Source organism: Pelobates fuscus, chromosome 2 (assembly GCF_036172605.1).
Source record: "Pelobates fuscus isolate aPelFus1 chromosome 2, aPelFus1.pri, whole genome shotgun sequence".
In the NCBI taxonomy this organism is placed as follows: Eukaryota; Metazoa; Chordata; class Amphibia; order Anura; family Pelobatidae; genus Pelobates; species Pelobates fuscus.
Window position 1 is genome coordinate 228,158,132 of NC_086318.1, and position 18,984 is coordinate 228,177,115.

The 18,984-nt window shown below is 41.6% G+C and overlaps 1 protein-coding gene across 1 annotated transcript in view; it reads right to left on the minus strand.

Annotated features, from left to right (window-relative positions):
* Nucleotides 1–18,984, minus strand: part of LOC134587109 (DBH-like monooxygenase protein 1) — a 139,388-nt gene that overhangs the window by 52,137 nt on the left and 68,267 nt on the right. Inside the window, exons 2-3 of the mRNA XM_063443237.1 lie at nucleotides 5,632–5,778; nucleotides 4,420–4,587 (exon numbers count right to left, since the gene is read on the minus strand). Of these exons, the coding sequence (XP_063299307.1) occupies nucleotides 4,420–4,587; nucleotides 5,632–5,778 (315 nt within the window). The remainder of the gene's footprint in view (nucleotides 1–4,419; nucleotides 4,588–5,631; nucleotides 5,779–18,984) is intronic.

Consider the following 18,984-nt stretch of genomic DNA (forward strand, 5'->3'; position numbering starts at 1 on the left):
AAATAAGAATGCGTTTGCATAATAAGAAATACATATTCATTACAAAAATAAAACAACTATAAGATCAAATTCAGTATTTAGTAATAAAATATATATTTCATTAAATATGAAGTGAAATAAAAAATGTAAACTAACAATGGTTAGAGAATGGGTCCAATATCAAAATCTATATTAAGCCCCTTAGGGTGTAAAGTTTGTAATTCAAAGATCCAGGAGCTTTCTAAGATTTAAGGTATTGTTACCACCTCTCCAGTGGGTTAAAACTTTTTTGTATGGCCATGAATTCCAATTCTTTAGGGTTAGACTGGTGCACTTCTAGAAAATGTTTTGACACACTATGATTTAAAACAACTTTTTTTTATATATATTTATAATGTGTTCACCTATACGGATTTTAAGAGATCTTGACGTTTTTCCTACGTATTGTAGTCCACATTTACGTTTTAAAAGGTAAATTAAATTTTTAGATTCACATGAGATAAGGGAAGACACAGAAAAGTGTTTTTTAGTCATGGACGATGTAAACATTTCTTTCTTTTTCTTCTCAGTCATGGTGCTTCTGCAAGCATTGCAGTTACCACAATGAAAGAAACCTTTTTGTTTTTTGGATCAATCGTCTAAAAATGAATGTTCTCTCTCACTAGTTACATAACTAGAAGTTAAAATTTGTTTAAAATTTCTAGCACCTCTAAAAACAAATTTTGGTTTATGACCTAAAAACTCTTGGATATCATGTTCTTGCTGAAGGATCTGCCAATTTTTATTAATAACCTTTTTGAGAGTACCTATATTACTTGAATAATTGAAGATAAAAAGGAATTTGATTGGATTTTGGTATCTCTTTTCATTCCTTATATTTAAGTAATTCTGGTCTTTTAAGTTCGTCAACACTTTTTATACTTTTTAGAAGCATATCCTTTTTATAACCTTTTTGTTGAGGATCGGCTGCCAACCAAATTGGAAGAGGAAAAATAACTGGCATCTCCATATATGGACTATATGGGTGGGGTTATTTTGTTTACATTTATTGTATAAGGTATATAAGCCTCTGACAGACACTTGATACTATTGCACCCGAGGAAGACCAACAGATTGGTCTAAACGTGTTGTGCTATACTTTTATCTTCAAATAAAGAGCAATCTTGCATTTTATATTTGGTTCCTGTACTTTCATCCAGACGAAAAAATTATTTTTTCCTGGGAGACCTGCATCTCTATTCCAGCATTCATACTGGATTTATCTACACGCTACTACAGTTTAGAGCCGACTCACATGGCTCTTTAGATTGTGAGTGCTGTAAGTTACGTTTTATTCTATATTTTGTACATATATATTGCCCTATGATGGTCTTTTATATATTGCAGCTATAAAAACAGTAACTAATATAGCCATCGTGTGCGCAAACGACCTTTCCTTTTGTACCAATCTGATTATATATACACAGTATCTCACAAAAGTAAATACACCCCTCACATTTTTGTAAATATTTTATTATATCTTTTCATGTGACAACATTATAGAATTACACTCTGCTTCAATGTAAAGTAGTACGTGTACTGCCTGCATAACAGTGTAAATTTGCTGTCCCCACAAAATAACTCAACACACAGTCATTGATGTCTAAACTATTGGCAACAAAAGTGAGTATACCTCTAAGTGGAAATGTCCAAATTGGGCCCAAAGTGTCAATATTTTGTGTGGCCACCATTATTTTCCAGCACTACCTTAACCCTCAAGGGTATGGAGTTCACCAGAGCTTCACAGGTTGCCACTGGAGTCCTCTTCCACTCCTCCACGATGACATCACAGAGTTGGTGGATGTTAGAGACCTTGTATTCCCCCATCTTCTGTTTGAGGATGTCCCACAGATGCTCAATAGGGTTTAGGTCTGGAGACATGCTTGGCCAGTCCATCACCTTTACCTTCAGCTTCTTTAGCAAGACAGTGGTCATCTTGGAGGTATGTTTGGGGTCGTTATCATGATGGAATACTGCCCTGTGGCCCAGTCTCCGAAGGGAGGGGATGATGCTCTGCTTCAGTATGTCACAGTACATGTTGGCATTCATGGTTCCCTCAATGAACTGTAGCTCCAAAGTGCTGGCAGCACTCATGCAGGCCCAGACCATGACATTCCTACCACCATGCTTGACTGTAGGCAAGACACACTTGTCTTTGTACTCCTCACTTGGTTGCCGCCACACACGCTTGACACCATCTGAACCAAATTAGTTTATCTTGGTCTCACTGGACCACAGGACATGGTTCCAGTGATCCATGTCCTTAGTCTGCTTGTCTTCAGGAAACTGTTTGTGGGCTTTTTTGGTGCATCATCTTTAGTAGCGGCTTCCTTCTGGGGCGACAGCCATGCAGACCAATTTGATGCAGTGTGCAGTGTATGGTCTGAGCACTGACAGGCTGTTCCCCCACCCCTTCAACCTCTGTAGCAATGCTGGCAGCACTCATTCATCTATTTCCCAAAGACAACTTCTGGATATGATGCTGAGCACGTGCACTCAACTTCATTGGTCGACCATGGCGAGGCCTGTTCTGAGTTGAACCTGTCCTGTGAAACCACTGTATGGTCTTGCCCACCGTGCTGCAGCTCAGTTTCAGGGTCTTGGCAATCTTCTTATAGCCTAGGCCATCTTTATGTAAAGCAACAATTCTTTTTTTCAGATCCTCAGGGAATTCTTTGCCATGAGTTGCCATGTTGAACTTCCAGTGACTAGTATGAGAGAGTGTGAGAGCTCCCCATTCACACCTGAGACCTTGTAACACTAACGAGTCACATGACACCAGGGAGGAAAAATTGCAAATTGGGCCCAATTTGGACATTTCCACTAAGGGATGTACTCACTTTTGTTGCCAACGGTTTAGACAATAATGGCTGTGTATGTTAAGTTATTTTGAGGAGACAGCAAATTTACATTGTTATACAGGCTGTACACTTACAGTGTCATTTCTTCAGTGTTTTCACATGAAAAGAAATAATAAAATATTTACAAAATTGTGAGCGGTGTACTCACTTTTGTGAGACATTGTATATATATATATATATAGTGATCTTCTTAATATTATTTTAGTCACATTAGTCTTTCAGTCACAACCCTGTAGGTGTTTTTTATTTTGCATAACATGGATGTGGATTTGTGAAAATATGTTTATAAAAATTATCAGCACTTCTGGAGTCCAATATTTTCCCAATAAAGTCCATGGCTGTTTCTTAAAATGTATGGAATGGTCGAATGTTATCTCAAAACAATTAATTTCAGTAGAATAAAACTGGAGTTCCAATTAGAGGAGCAACTAAATGGAACATTTTATTTAATGAATCGTGAATCAAATCATAATTTTGATTTACTGGCATAATTTTCAGTGTACTATGTATCATTTTTTGAGCGTTACATGATAAAGTGTCGGTCTCGGCTGTTTTCATAGATGAGGCAGTCAATCCTATCTAACTGACTTTAAAACTATATGTCATAGTGTGAGTGCATTTGAGTACTTTCACACACTATATTCCAAATGCTCATATAAGTACTGTGACCCAGTTTATTGAATGAACTAGCATGTCATAAGAAGCATTTTGTAAGTGCTCTGAATATGTTTCATTTTTTTTCACAGAACAAAGTGAACTACAAAGTGTTTATTCCTAGTTAAAACATGTTATTCAAATGTTTTTTTTATTACCGTTTTTTCATGACCCTAAAAATGGATAATTCTAAACAAAGTTCTGAACATGTATATTTCTTATGATGTTCTCTTTAGAATTTACCATTTATGTTCATTTGTGTTAGATATATTTCAAAATGAAATCACCAACAGTCACTTGGGAAATTAATCGGATCACATCCATAGCTACCCATTGTATTAGATCCTGTAGAACAGTGTAATTTACTTGACCCTACAAAGCAGTAAGGAAATCCCCCTACAACTCCCCTCAACACATTGAGTACATATCCACATGAGAATGCCTATTGCTTGCAAAAACAAATTTTGCAGTATTATTGACACGTATAGGTCCATGGTTGGCAGGTAACTAGAGTGTGTTGGCTTGCCACATAACGGACACACTTCCAATACAAGGAACCTCCAGTGAGGGGCAGTAGATCACTGACACCCGCTATTGGCCTCAATCTTTTACTTTTGGCTACGTTTTTTTAATTATTTAATATTTTTAGATAAACCTTAAAATGATCTTTTGAAAATTTAAATATAGCAATAAATATATCATATCTAAAAAATAAATCAATATACCTGAAAAATATCAAGATATTAAAATATTTTTATAAAATATAAAATTATTTTAAAGGTGTATCCAAAAACATGAAACCATTTAAAAAGCTTACCCAAAAATATTAAATTGAGGCCTTTGTTAGGTATGGACTACATTTACCACTCATTCAAATAAGACTTACGTCTACATTTGTGAAATTGAAATATGGAGTTTCCAACGGTAGTGCACTGTCTTTCTCTGGGTTCAGTAATCGTAAGCTTTTCCGTCCTCGATATGATCCATGGTATATGAGACCAGTGGCTCCCATATCATCTGCATGGTAAGCCCAAATTACTCTCACTGTGCTTTCCTGTAATAAAGCAAACATTGTAAAGTCAATAAAATAAAATATAAGAAAGTATTTGACATATGTTTTCCATTTTAATTACTAGAATTTCACATAAATTAAACATCGCTATTTTACACTATATCCGATCAAGACAGCTTTCATTTATGTACTTAGCCTAGGTAAAAGAAACACTCCCACCCCTAAAACAACTTAAGGTCATTTAAGTTGTCACTGAGTAGGGTGTTTTCCGGGTGCCTTCTTACCTTCAAGGATAAACTATTTAGTAAAGTTTTAACTTTTGAAGTGGAGGTTCCATCTTCTGCCTCCCAACATCCTTCTACTCTGCGCTGCAGTATGAGGAAAGGTTAGCCTGGAGTTGCTGATAGGCAGAGAGTATCAGCTGGGGCTCTCAGTCTATCATTGGGTGTCCATTGAGAGAAATAGTTTATAAAGTAGTGTGCCTTTGAAAACTCTACCTTTCAGCGTACAACGGGGTCTCTGTTTCTTTCTCCTTTACCCTAGTCATTAAAGCTACAGAAATTTGCAAACATTGCTGCAGCTGTAGCACACCCTCACTGTGTCATGGGGTAAAATTGCTTGCTCCTAACCTATGCAAAATCTTGTATGACATATACACTCTATGCAATTCATTGCAAATAAAATTAGTTCTCTAGATTTATAAAAAAGATTAGTTAAATAATGGTAAAAATAGATTTTCAAATAATTAAATAAATCATAACTGAATAATCCCATAATGCCCTGCTAATGGCAGATTTATGGGCTATGCACTGTGAAAAAATAGAGACCTGAGATTAGTATTTGTAGTACTTTATCCAAACAATGCATTAAAAAAGATGGTTCAAATGTCAACTTGCAGTGTCTCTTAAATAGATTTTCCTATGTGATGGATATTTTCCAAGCTGGCTTAGCTCACTTGTGCCCTAACAGAGAAAGCCTCTGTTTTCATCATTTTCTACCGATCATCATGATTATATTAGCATCTACAATATGCAAGACATTGTCAAGGACAATACTGAGGAAAAATGATACAAAAAATAAACTTACGGTTATAGTTCTGTCATTTGAATCACATGTGTGAAGAGCTCTGCTGAATTTAAGAAGTGTGTGTGTGCCATTCTCCTTTGCATATTTCAGTGTATAATCCTGCTGTGAATCTCGATAGAGAACCCTGTTTTCATCTGTATAATAGTCCTTGCAAAAAAACAAAGGGACAGTCTGTTAAAAAATAAAAGATTCTATTAATCCATATTTTCACTTTTCCTCTTTTTCCACTTGTTCCATGTTTTGAGAATGCAAGAGAAATATGGTGAAGTGAAGATATTTCCTTTTGTTGGAAATCATTTATTTTTCTGTTAACCTGCCATGTTTGCTTATATATCTATTGTGATCCATTGTTTTATATATTCTTGTGTTGTGCTACATACAGTAACCCAATACTCACTGTCTTTTGGTAAAAACATGTGATTTTTTAAGCCAGCTCTATTCAAGAGCAGTGGCGTCTCCAGCATTCATATTTAGGGAGGGCACATGGGGAGCAGGGACAAAGTTAGGGGGGCAATTCTAAAGTGTGTGTGTGTGTGTTAATATATATACACACACACACACACACACAAACATGAAGAACATTTATAAGTTAACACATTTCAGATTTACAGCAACCTTGTTAAATATGCTAAAGTCTATCTGCTTTAGATAAGCCATTGTAACAATATTGTATGATGCCAGAATGGCTACAAAACTATAGTTTAAAAAAACAAAAACAAAAAACTTATTTTTAAAATAAATTATAACATGCAATTTGAATGGAATTCAATTTAACACTTTTATATAAATATTTCACACATATAGAAAACGGTCACTTAATGCATTCTCTACACTCACAGTATAAGCATTTCTAAGTGACAGAGTTCTTTTAAATACACTAAAGACAGAAAGTTGTATTTTGAAAGGCTAACTCCAATGAACGTGTCCTATAAGAAGAGCAGATTTAGCTCTATTTCCATGAACAGCTAAAAATGGTTGGCACTAAAGTTTGTGCCCTGACCTATAGTTGACCTATAACAACAAAAATTGTAGATTATGCTAACGTAGTGTACCTATAATCTTAATTTTAGTAATGGTAGGAGGCAAGTATTTTGCATTAACTTTCTTTACTTTTACTCCAGCAGCAAATCTCAATATAAAGTATTAACCAATCAGAAAGAAGAAACAGAGTATATAAGTCTCGGTCCGCCCACACACTTCCTCTTTCTTTTGTGCGAAATGTACGGATCAATTAACTCCAAACATAAGAACGGAAAACAGGAACTTGGAATCATCAGAGACAATCCTCATCAGGAAAAACTGGCGGACCACGAAGAAACACGACCAACCTTGGGTAAGTTGTGTTTCATCCTAGAAAGAACAGAGATAAGTGAAAGGCGAGATACATGGTGTCATGTCAACATAAACAACCATAATAATCGACCAAATCATCTTAAGCCATTTAGTAGAAATTAAACTGTCTAACTATGGTAAGATCCATCCCTACGAACACTATATAACATAGTACAATCCCAATAACCTGTATGACTAAATAAGATACATAAGTGGGTGGGACAGAATAAGAAAGAATAGGGAGGGGAAATACTCGCCTCCTGTCATTACTAAAATTAAGATTATGGGTACACTACGTTAGCATAATCTACAATTTTACCACATGACAGAAGGCTTCCTATTTTGCATTTTTAACGCTAAGGAAGAAGAGCAAAAGAACCATGAGAAGAAGGGCGAAAATAGAAAACACGGAAGTATCTTCGCATGACCAGTGCTGAACGCATGATATCAGCAAGCGAAGCACCTGACGAAAGCGCCTGCAACGCAGCCGCACCGCATACCGAATGCGCTCCGAAACAAGATTCAACTCCAGCTAGGGACAGAAGCAGGGTACCCATCTAGCCAAAGTAGTGGACGTTACCGATCGATGTGGTTAGACATATGATATGAGTAATTGGCCCTTGGAGGAGCGACAAAGCGGTGCAGTAATCTCTATGTAACGTAATAACATCTTAACCATGCAGAGTTGAGGATCCTGAGGGAAAAACAGATCAAAAATTGTTGTAGAATCAGTCTTAGTGCGTTGAGAAACCGAAAAAATGACCCCTTCCAGAGTGAACAAGACTCTGACCACGTAGAAAGCTCGAACGTTGGATACCCAACAAAAGGACACTAAACAGAGCAAAAGCGTCAGTTTCGCGGAGACTTAACGTAACGATAACAACGAATTGTCCGGCCAGCCACGGAGGAAACGTAGGACAATGTCGAAAACCCAAAGTCGCTCAAATTTCAGCACTGGAGGACGTGATAATTTAATTCTGCGGAGTAGTCGACAAACCAGTGTATCTTGTCCAACCGGCAGGCCCTGAATCGGAATGTGGGCTGCTGAAATGGCCGAACGTGAAACGTTGATGGAGCGATAGGCTAGTCCCGATGAAAACAAATGAGGCAAAAGTTCAACACTATAGGAAGAGGTGCCGTAAAGGTATCGGTGTCTCTTTCCAAACACCAGCCAGTCTATTTGTTCCAGGCATTAATGTAGCTGCGTCTAGTGCCAGGTGCCCACGAGTCGTATAGCGGGTCCCTAGTGACCTGTGATAGGCCATCAACTGACCAGGATCCCCGGAAATCATCCAAGCCACAAGTTCCAGGCAGTGTTGGAGGATAAGGGGGTGAGGCATTCCCTGCGTGTCGGTCAGGAGATGAAGGAACGAAGGGATGAGGAGAGGGTCTTCGGACGATAGTTCCAATAAGTCCAGGAACCAAACCTGGCTTGGCTATAACGGTGCAATGAGAAGTAGGGAGGTTCCCTGCGTTCAAACTTGGTGTAGGACTCTCGACAACATGGAGAACAGAGGGAAGGCATAGGCTCCGTTCGGGGGCCATCTCTGGAGAAATGCATCCACCACCTCACATTCTGGATCCGGAAGCCAGCTGAAGAATCTGGGAAGTTGACGGTTGGTCCGGGAAGCGAATATGTCGAGCGGGAATATCGTCTCATGGAGGCGCCAGTCGCTGCTGTCCCTCCATTGTCGGGAGTACCAATCCACTGCGCAGTTTGATATTCCTAGTAGGTATTCGGCCCGCAGTGTTATGTTGCGGGATAGGCAAAAACTGTAAATGTCCTTGGTCACTTCCGATAAAGCCTGAGAACGAGCACCACCCAGGCGGTTGATATAGTGGACGGCCGAGACATTGTCTATGCACAGTAGAATGCAGCAATTGCTCATGTTTTGAGCCAGGTTGCGAATAGCGAAGGACCCGGCAATCAGTTCCAAGCAGTTGCTATGTAGATAAGTCTTCTCACCCAACCAAAGTCCTCCTGTGGAAGAGTCTGCGCAGTGAGCTCCCCAGCCCCAGAGGCTGGTATCCGACTACACCACAAAATCTGGTGATGGTCCAAATATGGCTTTCCCAATCCAAGCCTGCATGTGTCGGAGCCACCAACGGAGTTGCGTCTGTACTTCTGTGTCGAGTGGAACCTTCTGGTCGTATGAGAAACCGGAATGCAGATAGCGAGCCTTCATTCTCTGCATGGCCCGATGGTGGAGGGGACCCAGATAAATTGCCTGTATAGAGGCCGAGAGGAGGCAGACCATCCTGGCCAGCAGTCGTAGAGGAACATGTGCCATCCATAGTAGCTTCCGAATTTCCTTCTGAATGGCTTTTATTTTCTGGAGGGGTAGGCGTAGCACATACGAATTCAAATCTATTTTGAATCCCAGGAATTGGATGATCCGGGTCGGCACCAGTGCTGACTATGAAGCCCAAGGATTCAAGTAAGCATGCAGCAAAGTTCATATGAGATTGTAGTCGTGACACCAAGTTGCAGAAAATTAGCAAATCGTCCAGATAAATGATGCATCTTATTCCCATAGAACGGAGACATGCCATGATCGGTTTCAACTGTTTTGTGAAACACCATGGGGCCGAGCTGAGTCTGAATGGGAGGCAAGTGAATTGGCCAGTCTCGCCCGTGGAAATGGAGGAACCTGCGACATGAGGGGTCCACCGGTACCGATAGGTAGGCATCTTTGAGGTCCAGACGGGTGAACCAGTCGGCTTTCATTAGGAAGTCTCGTAGTAGATAAATTCTTTCCATTTTGAAATGGCGGTAAACCACAAAGGCATTGAGTTGTTTATGACTGGACGGAAGTCCCCAGTCTTTTTCTGAACTGGAAAGATATTGCTGAAGAAACCGCCCTCATCCTCGGCTTATTGTACCGTGCCCTTGGAGAACAGTGAGCGGGTTTCATCTATAAGTGTCTCGTGATCCCTGGAAACCCAAAGTGGTGGTGGTAGGTATCATTGGCGAGGGGGAGCGTAGAATTCGATGAGATAGCCCCATACCATCTGCAGGATCCATGCATCTGTGGATATCTCTTCCCAGTTCTGCAAGAAAAGGCACAATCTGCCTGCAGAGATAGTATCGGAGTGACAGAATACAAAGATAGTATCGGTGTGACAGAATACAAAGGGACCCACCTTTGGCAAAGCATCCTCAGCCTCTGCCCCGTGAACCTCTGGGCCTGGACACTCCTCTATAGAAGGATGTTGTCCGTGGTGCTAAGGGGGAGTAGAAGGAGGATGATGGTTGGTACTGTCTGGAACTGGTGGGCCAGAAGCTGCTGGTGGCCCAGCTCCGTTGCCGACCAGCCCTTCCAAAAACACCTCTTAGCGGAGGTGGGCGGAACACCTGTCGTAGGGATGTCTGTGCGCTATTGAGGGTCGTGAATAATGACACATGTCTTTTAATTTCAGTGATGAGCGAGCCAAATAATAGACCATTTGCCGTTGGGACCAACTCCTTGGAAGCCATTTCCGTCAGTTTTGTGTCGATGCGTAGGAGGGCGGCCCTGCGCTGTTCAGTGCACAATGCAGCATTGGTGTTGCCAAGCATGCAAATGCCCCTTTGGGCCCATTCATGAATTGCACCTGGGTCAAGTTGGGTGCCTTGGGCTACTGCCAAGTATAATATCTTGCCTAGTGGACCTAGTAGGTCTAGCAACTTGTCTTGTGTTGCTTTGAGCCCTCTTTCAATACCCTTGCAATTGTCACATCCTGTCCGGGACATGAACACTACCATTGTTTCATCAGACACCGGAGTCACAGCGATCTTGTCCGGGAGTGTGGGTCGGGGGCATTCCGCCCGTAAACGAATTTACACTACCCGATCAGGGGGCTTCCTGAGCCAGATATGTATGAATTTTGCCAGGTGAGTCAGAAGGCTCAATTCAGAGGACTGATGGTGTCTGTTGGTCCTGGGGTCAAACAGCAGGCAGCCTTTGGTGTCCAAGAAGAGGCCCTCACCTTCCCTCTGCATGAACCCTTGTTGTCTGTGAAATTGGAGTCCGAGAATGGTACATCCTGCAAGTCGTCGTCTCAGTCCGATTCAGAGTCTTCTGCCCGACATTCATCTACCACGTCCAGTGATGTGGATAGATAGTCATCCTCTTCCCCAGATGATAGTGTAGGGGGTGGATGTTCGGGTAGCGCCACGTGTCTGGGACGTTAGATCGGCCCCTTACCCTTAGTCTTAGGGCCCGTTAAGCCCTTTTTGTGCCGTTTGGGTAAATGCCTTTGATAAAGGCTTCCGAGCCCACAATATCCTCCATGTCTTGGGCCAGCACCCCTATTGGTTGGGTGGAATTTTCTGGAGGAAGGTGCGTCAGTATCTTCGAAATGGAAAAAAGGGGATTGACACCCTTGTAAATATGGGGAGGCATTGAGAGTCTCCAATAGCCAGAGGGGAGTGGGCCCCTAAGTCCCCATGATGTCGGGGAGGTACCGCTAGTGGGGGCTCACCCCAACTGAAATGTCTGAGTTAGGTACCGCTGTTAGAGTTAAAACCCTTAATAAATTTCCCTGGATGGCACTGATGCAGAGGTACAGACAATAGAGGGCATATGGGGGCTCACCCCAACGGTATAGCAGGGGGCTCACCTCTGTGTGCAGCTGAAGGGGACAGACTGCACTAGCAGGCACAATAACAGACCATATAAGGTACCAACATAATACACTATAGTTGACAGTGTAACCCTGAGACTATCTAGCAGCCACTTGAATCAAGTATTGTTACAGGTAGTGTTTGTACACATACAAATCTGCAGCATATAGTATTAGACAGTTCAGTGAAGCAGGCACCTGAAATAGCAGTGGTCCTGAGACTTGCAGGATGATCTGTGCGGTAAGCAGAGTGGGTCTGACAGGAATCCAACAGGATGGTGAGATTCCAGTGAGAAAGGAGGTCTGAAACAAAATACAAGATGGCCGCCGTCAATGTCGTTATCTTGTGAGATTCAAGATGGTGGCCTTCGCGCGCGCGAGGACCTGCCGGCACCAACTTCAGAGCTGCAGCACTCTCCTTCCAGGCGGGTATCATCAACCATGCCTATTCTGCTGTAACTCTTCTTCTTCCAGGCAGGTATTGTCCCCTCTGTCTATGCCACTGCTGATCTGCTTACAGTGATTGGTATTACCTTTACAAAGGCACTTGCGGCTCTCACGCTTAGCTCACTTGCTTTATCCCAGGGCTAGAGCGATCGTGCAGCCAGCCAACAGGTCCGAAGACACTGTCACTGGAATCCCTAAAAATCCACACAGGGCACGGAGTTCCAAATGCAATCAACATACAACACTTTATTTTTTCTTGGTACTGGCCCAAATGCTCCTTACATGTAACTTTTGGTGACAATTCAAAAAAAAAAAAAAATAATCAAAACATATCAGAAAAAATACAGGGAATTATAATAACACAATCACCAGGGACAGATTAAGAGCCCAGTGGGCCTGGTGCTGACAATTATGATGGGCCTAATTACAAAATCGTATTGCCCAAAAACACTAAAACAGTCGTACCTCCTCAGCGTCATGTATCTGATGGAGATGGTGCTGGAGGAAAACTCATAGGATGCAGCTATGAGAAAACACATACCCTATGCTAATCTCACACTTTCATCTTTCAAGTAAACCCGTACCATACCCCCTAACAGCAGTGTCCAGTAAAGCAGGAAGTCTATGGATGGGGTAAAATGGTGGGCCACTGACACAAATATCCAAAGAGCGATCACATGGCCCCCTATAGCTGGCTGTGGATCTGCCAGCAGGGGGACTGCCTGGACTGTCAGACAGTCCCCCTGCTGGTGGGAAGTATAAAAAAAAAATAATAATTAAAGATGTTTAAAATAAATTAAATGTACATAGATATATATAGATATATATTGTGATGAAGTGCCCTTCGCCACTTGGTTCTGGAGAGGCCTGCTTGCCAGCCTCCTCCCCTGTGACTATGACTCTTTGATGTATTTGGCTTTAAAGCCCCTATTCTACCTTCAGACAGACTATTTGTGTAGGTTGCTTTTTTTCTCTTATGTTTTACTCACCCTGTACTCATTATAGGTGCAGGGTGTGTGTAATGTAATTGTTTATAGTGTGTACTGTGAAATGTATTGCCTGCTCTCCTGTACTGCTGAGGTTTGCTACCAACTAGGTGGATTTGGCTATGGAGCTTGTCTAGTGCCCTCTGTTGGTAGCAACAGCAATATGCACTACCTGAATAGCAAGACTGGTTATTTGCATTTTCGGGTAGATTTGCATATTGCTAGTTCTGCAGGCACGTGAGATATTTTCTGTTAATTATTGTCTCCCCCACCCCTTTAAAAATATGCCATTGTGTAATAATAAGTCACTGTTTGTTGCCTGCTATGATTTGACTGTTTGTAATTTTATTGAGTTTTCACAGCAATGTTAATGTAATGGCCATATGGGCTAGTCCTAAGTAAAATAAAGTTTTAGACAGTTCTTCTTGATCCCTCAAAACGTAGCCTTGTTTCATTATTGGAGGGAGCTGTTATAATCACACTGGGGATTGCTATGCTCTGCATACTCCCCTGAGCTTGAATCACTTAGCTCGTTTAAGAGCTGTTCCTGTTACGTTCTCCTTGGAGGAGATGTCTTCCTACACAGTCTTGGATGCTGGAGGTTCATACAGGGTGGAAGGAAGAGGTCTTTCCCACACGGTCCTGGAGGACAAAAGCTGATCCAGGGTGGAAGGAAAACGGCGAGACTCCAGTCAAGCTCCGGCGGTTGCGGAGTCTGCGGTGGTTGTGGAACTCGGCGCAAGCTAGGAAGCGTCCATCAACGGAGGGTACGTGGAGTACGTGGCTCCGTTACATACATATATATAAATACAAAGGGAAGAGTCTGCGCTCAATAACAAAAAAAGCTGCAACCCTAATTAGGGAATCCCACAAAACCCTAAAAACAAACTGGGAATGAAACAACGGGGGGAAGGGCTGCGCTAAAAATAAGATACAGTAAAATACAGTACAGTGTAAACCAGACCAAATGGTCACAATCTGTTAACAACGGAAAGCGTAAGTCTCTTGAACCAGGTGAAAAAATTGTCTATGGAAAAATATATATATCTTTGAAGAGAGTCTTTGCAGATAAAAAGAGTATACAATGTAAAAAATGGTAAAAATGAATAAAAAATGGATAAAAAATGAATGAATGAATAAAATAGTCTCACTGATATAGCTTGATGGGATATCTGTACAGTCCTCAGGAGTTGATCCGTCCGGGTAGTAGGATAATCCGTATATGTGGAGACAAAATAGGAGACACGACAAACTGCCAATAGTGAAGAATTGCGGCTCCAAAGGTGAAGTGAGAAAATAATATGATAATACACTCACAAATGTGAGTGTATTATCATACATATATATATATACACACACACACACACCTTATATATATATATATATATATATCCAACGTCATACGTAGTGTATTTTAATATATAAGTACATATATTAGTATTAAAATACACTTGGAATTAAGTTACATTTATTTAAATAATATATATTGATATATATATATATAAATGGGGTACTGCTGGGGGCCAAATTATACAATACACAAGATCCAGCGCACTCACCTATCCACTAAACAGCAACTTCAATGTTGAAAGATTTTATTAGTTTTTTTTGTTTTTTTTTAAAACACCTAATCTAGGCAAAAATAATGGGGGTTTAGTTACATTATATGATTATACATTGCATAAGCCTGCCACAACGTCAATGTACCCAATCTTTGGCAGGTCCAACTCTAACAGCCTAATGTCTGCTCTTATGAGATTAACCCACTTACTTGGGGAAAAAATTCCATCTGGGGCTCTCGGCAGTACAAGGCTAAATAGGGCCCTAGGATGAGGCACCTGTTACAGGGAGGGGTGCAAAACCAAGGAGTTGGCTAGACTCCCAAATATATATATATATATATATATATATATATATACACACACACACACAACAAGGGACATTGTAGTAGGCTTATGCAATGTATGATCATATAATGTAACTAAACCCCCATTATTTATATTAGGTGTTTTGAAAAAAAACAAATACAATCTTTCAACATTGAAGTTGCTGTTTAGTGGATAGGTGAGTGCGCTGGATCTTGTGTATTATATATATATATACATATAATTACAATAATAATAATTACAATAATTAATAAATAAAATAATAAAAAATATAAAAAAAATGTTTTTAAATTAAAATAAATTATATTTTCCTGGCTAATCATGGCAGCATATACACATGGGTTAGCTCCTCCCCTACAGCCGATAGGACAGGAAAACCACCAAGGTTTTAAAAGGAGGCTCCATCCCTAAGGTCCTCAGTCAGTTTACAAGCTCTACAGTACATAAATAGAGACATTAATGGGTGGGAAGTATATGTTGCCATGAATAATAGCCAGGAAAAGAAAATTACGGTAAGTATGAATAGATTTTCCACTTTCCTGGCTAATCATGGCAGCATATACACATGGGGAATACCCAAGCTTACAAAGGGAGGGACAGAATAGCCAATCAAATAATCAGAATAATTCAACATAGATAGAAGAATGAACTGAGTTAAGTACTTGAGTACCAAATTGTGCATCATAGACTGTTTTAACGAACAGTATGAAATGCCAGACAAACGTGTCTAAAGAGGGTCAAATGCTGGCTTACAAAAAGTGTCAGCAGAAACCATTGCCATGGCAACCCATGATGCTGCAACAGCATGAGAGGAGAGTGCCCTGATACCCTCCAGCACAGGTAGAGAACGGACGTGACGTCCAAATTGTGCCTCATTAATTGCTTCAATGTCCAATATGAAATGCAGGACAAACTAGTTCAAAGAGGTCCAAATGCCAATTTTACAAAGTTTCAGCAGAGACCATTGCCATGGAAGCCCACGAGATGCTGTACTAGTGGAGAATGTACTAGTGGAGAATGCCCCAAATCCTTTGGTACAGGTAGAGAATGGCATTGAAGGGCTCTCACTTTAGGCAGGATCTCTGGTGCTACATGCAAGACAACCATATCCTGTTGAAATTCAGTGAATGGGGGTACACAGGATCAAGCCTGGAGTTCACCCATTTTCCTTGCTGGGGTACAAGCCATCAGCACTTTCTGTGCTACCACCATGGAAGCTCCTTCTAGAGGTTCGAATAATGGTTCAGTCAGGGCCCGTGAGACCAGTGCTACGTCACATATTGGCTTCACCACACTCAGTGGAGGCATGATTTCATTCAATGCCTATATGAAGCAAAGTGCAGCTAAGTGCACACATTCACCTTGCTGAGGTACCAGTCATCAGCAACAGCAACGTCTGGGCTAACATCATGGAAGCTCCTGCTAGAAGTTCAGTCAGAGTCTGTGAGACCAGTGGTACATCACATATTCGCTTCACCACACTCAGTGGAGGCATGATTTCAATCAATGCGTATATGAAGCAAAGTGCAGCTAAGTGCTCCTCTAGAGTGTTATAACACAGAACCTTTCAAGGCCTGAACAAGGAGTAATTCCAACAGACAAATGCATGTCAAGCTTAGTAAAGCCTGTATAGGATTGTAAGAGGATCTCAATGACCGTCTCAGGGATGCCTATACTAATATGGACTCCCGCATCAACACCAGAACTTGAGGATCCTGGTGTGTCATGGGGCCTTGTAATAGGTCTGGATGTACAGGAATTTCCCTTGGAGGTTCCAGAATCATCTTATTCATCATAGGAATTAGAGTCGACACGGTCTTCCACTGTCACCTTTTGCAGTCTTTTTCCTGTCCTACAGCCCTTAGGATGTGAGCAATTTGCTCCCTTTACTTACGGACATGTATGTTTTTTTATCTTCATTACTTTATTTGCCTGTTTTACTGTAGTACATTATGCAGTTGTGCTTTTATGCTGTGATGCATTTAAGCTTCGATATCTTTAAACTAGTGCATTATTTTTTAAGATTGTGGTACATTTGTGGTGGAATCTCGGTAAAAATAAATTTAGTAGGCCGAGATTACCACGTGGCATGTGTACGTGCATATGCTGACGTATCGATCAGTTGGTTGCACGAGGCAAGATACGATCAGTAGTGTACGGAGCATGTGCAAGAATACAGGATGTAGTATTCCCCTCCTCCATTGTGCTGGACAAGCCATGCGGTCAAGCAGGAAGTTAATTCTTATTTGTGTTGATTGGTTAAGAGAATGTGCGGGTGGAGCTTAATATGGGAGGAGTTATGTGCCTATATAAGGAGCCTGCACTATTGTCCGGGGCTCAGAACTTGTTGTATTTTGGTGACGCTAGTCCCTCTGAGTCCCGATCGGTGATCCAATAAAGAATCTCTTCCTTCCTGAAGAAACCTGTGTCCATCTCTCTGTGCTTTGCTTCCGTCAGTTTCTCCGGTATCATTTGGTGCATTGGCCGGGAAGCTCATCGTTCAACGGTAGCTGAGAGGCAGAGGCGTGAGACGGTCTATCTTTGCCCACGTTCTCTACGGCTGCACCCCTGAACTTCTGCGTGGACCTCCCTTCGTCTCGGCGCCACTGGTCTGTTGTCCAGGAGATCATCGGCCTCTACGTAAGAAGTGCTGGGGTGTCCCCGTCGATGAGTGTGAACTCAGGTTCAGGAACGAGGAGGTAAGACAACTGCTGTTTTAGACGGCAGACCCACTAGGGGTATACCGATTGTGCGGTAGGCCCATAAGGGGTTATTTGTGTATGGAATCTGCCCCCTCTGTCGGAGGGAAGGAGCGAAGGCGCACCGCTCAATCGAACGCTCTTTAGTCAGACCGTTTGATTTGGTTAGTCAGGCGGGGTCCTGTGTAAATAGCCCTAGCCGGACACCGGTGTCTTGTCTAGACTAGCGTTCTAGGGTGTATATTACGTTCGCTAGGTCGGAGGGACCGGGAGACTAAGCGGCGCCTGTGTAAATTCGGTTCGCTAGCTCTCAACCTATCTTGGCTAAGTGGGAAGGCGTGTAAATTTGGAATCCACTAGATTTTTGATAGTAATCGACTAAGAGGCGCCTGTGTAAATTTGGTCCTCTAGCTCGCTATATGTGGTGATTGGGCAGTGTGGCTAACCAAAACGGGTGTACATAGTTTTAGGTAGTCCATTCAAGGTACTGGCCAATAGTTTAGTTGGGAATTGTAAATGTGATAAAGATTGTTTAGTAAAGTGTATATCTTGTTAGATAGCGCGAGCTCAGCCGTCTAGCGAGAGTGTTAATAGTGTGTTGCTGTATTATAGTGCACGGTACCATAACCCTGTATATTTACTGACACTGTATATAAGTACTAATAATTGTCGTCCATTGCATGTTTAACACCATAACCACTAATAATTGTATTGTGACCTTAACTTGTGCTTTGACCTATGCTAACCGTACTGTAACCGCTATTTGTAAAAGACGATGTTACTGGGGTGTGTTATAGACGGGTAATTCGTATATAGAGAATTATAGCGTGGGTGACTGTATAGTTTCGCCAAAGGGCATAATATTGATTATCTAGTGACTGGTGTAACAGCTGTGTGTGTACGGGAATTCCCTGAGTGTTTATTGTGTTATTGTGTACGTTTCACTTGGTAACTGTACCACGTGGTGCTGTTGCCAGAGGAAACGGGTGTGACTGTTGAATAGTACGCGTGCATAGTATTCGTTGTCAACGACGTTCCATTGATAAGTATGGGCGCGTCGCAGTCAACGATTCCGGATCCCTTAGGTTGTATGGTGAAGAATTTTAAAAAGGGATTCAAAACTTGTGATTTTGGGGTTAAAATGTCTCCTGTACGTTTGGTCACTTTGTGTACTAGGGAGTGGCCTACTTTGGTTGCGACATGGCCGCCACGTGGCAGTTTGGATCCAACTCTGGTACAGCGCTTACACGTGGCTGTATCGGGTAGGCCTGAACTTTACGGCCAGTTTCCTTATATTGATTGTTGGAGACAGGCCGTAAATGACTCGCCAAAATGGCTTCAGACATGCCACGAGGAGCAATGTCGCCTCATGGTAGCTAGGACTTGTTTGTCCACTAG